General features: G+C 61.0%; 1 protein-coding gene across 1 annotated transcript in view; it reads left to right on the top strand.

The window, feature by feature from the left end:
• Nucleotides 1-3,872, top strand: part of MROH2A (maestro heat like repeat family member 2A) — a 17,930-nt gene that overhangs the window by 6,938 nt on the left and 7,120 nt on the right. Inside the window, exons 6-10 of the mRNA XM_011372358.1 lie at nt 473-577; nt 1,170-1,293; nt 1,857-1,975; nt 2,829-2,981; nt 3,383-3,537. Coding sequence (XP_011370660.1) covers nt 473-577; nt 1,170-1,293; nt 1,857-1,975; nt 2,829-2,981; nt 3,383-3,537 — 656 coding nt within the window. The remainder of the gene's footprint in view (nt 1-472; nt 578-1,169; nt 1,294-1,856; nt 1,976-2,828; nt 2,982-3,382; nt 3,538-3,872) is intronic.

Raw genomic sequence — 3,872 nt, 5'->3', positions numbered from 1 at the left:
CATTTGTCTGTCTTCACCCCAGTGTCATCCTGTCTTGATTACCATAATGTTATAATAAGTCTGGAAATCAGGAGCAGACAGTATGAGTCCACCGGCTTTTTCCTTGGCTGCTGCATCCCATGGATGCTGCTTCATGAATCATTAAGCTCTGTTATCAGATGCACGAACGTTTAGGCAGCATACAGGGCGGGCTGTGCTCCTGGTCCTGTTTACCTGCAGGCAAACATTTGGAGCGAGGCGGAGCACATCAGACAAGAGCCATCCTTGGGAGCTGGAGGGCGCTCTCTCTCTCTGCCCACAACTTCATCACCCTAGTGGTGGGGCGTGGGAAGAACACCGGAAGTGTCTAGAACCATCTAGAAGCATGGGAAGTCAGCTTCTGAGTAGGAGAAACGAGGAGGGCAATGTGGGCCAGGAAAGGCTGTCCATGGGATTTCGATGTCCCCGTCGGTGTCCTGGGCTCTCTCCACAGCTCCTGGAAAAGTGGATCTTGTCGGAGAAAGAGTGGGAGCGGGAGAAGGCCATGAACCTCCATCTCCGCCTCATGCAGATCTACGTCCAGAGCGTCGGCGTCTGTGTGAGTGCCGGGTCGCCCGGCCGGAGGACAGTGGTGACCTGGGGCTGGGGCGTGGGGACCAGCCTCAGGTCTCAGGCAGGCGAGACCCTGGCAGGGGACACAGGCCCAACAAAGCGAGTCTGGGGCTGAGACTCACACTAAGGAACGTTTGAGGCCAGACACTGTGCCGAGTGCGTCGCCTGGATGTTCTGATGCAGTTCTCACGACACTGGAGGTGCCATTCTTACCAGACAGGGAACACGGGGACCTGAGAGTATGTACTCAGGTCACACAGGTAGTGAGCGGGGAAGCCCAGGTTTGAGCCCAGGGCTCAGTTACAGGCATAAGGCAGGACCTGGACATGGAGCCTGGGTCCGCGGTCAGCTGGACCCCTTGGTTGCTGGCTGCTCAGCCCCCAAGGACCCAACGGTGGGGCACGGGAGGTAGAAACTTGAGTGTCAGGCAGATGGTGGCACCGTCCCCTTCCCAGACAGGGGTGGTGTTTTCAGAGCGGGGTTCAGCCACTCCAGCTGCCCACGACGCTGCCCCTGGGCAGCACCAAGTGGGCGTGAGTGGACAGAGGGTGTGAGCCTTGAGGTCCCCTGTCCCTCAGATCCCGCTGAAGCTGGGGCAGTTCGGCGCGCTGGTTGGACTCATTGCCCCCTGCACCTGTGACTCCCACAAAAGGACCCGCATGGCCTCGATGGATGTCCTGTCCAGCCTGCTGGATCTTCATGGTACGGGGAACGTGAATCACCAGCCTTTCCTGGCCAGGAGAGAGGGCTGAAGCCGGGGCTGTCGGCTGCGGGGCTCGCCTGGGGGAGGAGTGTGGCCACTCTGTGTCGACAAACAAGGGTGACCAGCAGAGACAGTAGAGAGGGTGCCGTGCTCATTGAGAGGCATTGGAAGCTTCTGGAAGGAGAGGCTCAGTGCATCTCATTGAGGGCATGTGTTGGGCCTCACTGGGAGAAGGCCAGCTCACAGATACCAAGGAAACAGCAACACTGGCCAGAGATGAGCTCAGGGAAGAAGGCAGTGTGCTGGCCTTGGAGCGGGGGAGCTCGCCTCTGGCCTGGCGGCTGGCGGAGTGTCCATCGCAGGACAGCAGGCGTTTGAGCCTCGTGTAGGGGCGATGTGGGGAACAGTGAGAGCAAAGACGGGAGGGGACGGGATGTCCAGCTCCACGGTGCGGTCCAGGCCCGCAGAGCCGACAGCCTCGGGGACCAGGGCGCCATGATGTGGCCGCCATGATGTGGCCCTCTGTCCTTGCGGGTCGTGACCGAAACTGTCCTCCCAACAGCAAGTCAGACCTGCTCCTCATGGGGTGCTTCCAAGGAGCTGGAGCTCGCAAAGTGCAAGGAGGACCTCCAGGACTTGGACGTGGAGAAGATTTTCAGTGCATCCTCCAGAATCGCCAAGGTGACAAGCCAGGAAGGTTGTGTGGGCTGCCGGGCTGGTCTCCCAATGCCTGGATCACGTCTGGGGGCAGGACTCTGCTCAGCCTGGCCGTGCAGCCTCCGTCCTCCTCTGGAAGTCACAGCCCCCATGGCCTTTGGTCCAACTCATGCCATGTGTACTTAAATGGCCTACAGTACGTAAGGTCCCCACAGGCGTGCCTGGTCCACAGTAGGTGCTTAACTGTCCCCAGCAGTCTTCTCTTCGTCCCTGTGGCTATGCTGAGGATGGAGGGGCCCAGGCAGACTTGAACATGATGCCCTGCACACAGGCCTTTGCACCCGGGCAGGCTGGTGGCATACTGATGACTGAAAGTGCCCGGAGCTGCTCAAACTTGAGGCTGCACAGGGGCGAGGTCACTTCTGCCTCAGGAGCAGGGGTGGCTTCCCGGAGGAAGGGGGCTTGTGGAGCCACAGGACAGGTGTCAGGGCTCAGGGCATACCCTGAGGGAAGGCTGCGGGGGAGTGAAGACGGGGCAGGGAGGGTTTGGGGTGGAGCGTCCTGTGGGGGTTCAGGCAAGATTAGGGGTGGGGATGAGGAGTGAGAGGGAGGCCGGAGGTACACCCTGGAGGCCTTGGAAAGCCCCACCGAGTCCTAGGCTGTTTAGAATAGAGGGGTGACATCCTGAGCAGGCCCGTAATAGGGACGGAGAGAGGCCGGTCAGCGGGGCGGAGATGAGGCCACGGCAAAGGCTTTGAGAGAGAAGAGGGGGTGAGCTGGAGCCGTGATGTAGTCAGTCAATGGTGACAGGTGGCCGCAGGGGACCGGGCCTGGGGCTTGGTTGCCAGACCCCAAGGACGGCCTACTCTGGTCTTAGGTGGCTTGCATGCAGTTTAATTGCGATGAGGTGGTCTCGCTTATCCAGAAGCTGTGTGAGAACATCGGGGCCATGGACCTCCAGCACGACAAGGCCTCTGTCACCTGGATAGGCACCTTCCTCCAGATGCGGGTCAAGGAGCTGGAGGACAAGGTGGCAGAGCTGTGGACGGGCCACGCGGGGCCTGGGGCTGCCCTGTGTACTCAGGCTAGAGGGACGGGCCAGGGCCAGCTGCAGTCTTCGAGAACACCTCCCAGACCCCTGGTTGCAAAGAGGAGGAAGAAGTAGAGTTCTAGAAAGAGAAAAAAACGTGTTGAAGGTAGCCCGGTCAGGAAGTGGATGGTGGACTCTCTCTCCCAGAGGACACTGCCTCCCATGCCGGAAACCCGATGAAGTCCCGACAAGGCCAAAGGGTTCACTGAGGGGGTGCTGGCGGCGGAACCTTCCCGTCGTCCAGTTAGGCGAGAGTCCCTGGAGGAGGGGCGTGCAGAGGGGCGAGGGCAGGAGGCCCCCGAGGGCCAGGCTGCCTTAGTGATGCCCCCGCCCCAACCCAGGTGGCCGAGATCCTGGGCGCCATCCTGGTCCACCTGCCCGTGGTGGAACACCCGGAGGTGCGGCGCCTCCTCATTGAGGGCATCATCCTGCTGGCACACCACCACCAGGATCCCGTGCTTACGTCGCTCCTGAGGCAGCCCCTGCCCATGGAGAGGTGGGTGCCCCGGGCGGGGACCACGGCCTGCCGTGCGACCCAGACCATGCCCGACTCACCTGTGCTGACACGTCCCAGAGGACCGGGGCCTCGAGAGGGCTCTGTCTGACCCTCTCCCCGAATCTCCCGCGGGAGGTGCAGACTTGGGAAAAATGCGGACCCAGCCGTGTGAATTCAGACAGTTAACAGCATCTCGTTCAATTCGATCTTGCCGGACTTGTCTCTTTAGCCATTTAGAACCCACCAGGAGCCTGCCTCCCCGTACCTGTGTGACCAGGCCCATCAGGTCACTGTCCTGGGGCCCGCCCCTTTTCGACAGGGCCAAGGGCTTGACT

Source organism: Pteropus vampyrus, unplaced genomic scaffold, assembly GCF_000151845.1.
Source record: "Pteropus vampyrus isolate Shadow unplaced genomic scaffold, Pvam_2.0 Scaffold204, whole genome shotgun sequence".
Taxonomy (NCBI): domain Eukaryota; kingdom Metazoa; phylum Chordata; class Mammalia; order Chiroptera; family Pteropodidae; genus Pteropus; species Pteropus vampyrus.
The sequence above is the reverse complement of the archived record's forward strand: the minus strand, read 5'-3'. Positions and strand labels throughout refer to the sequence as shown.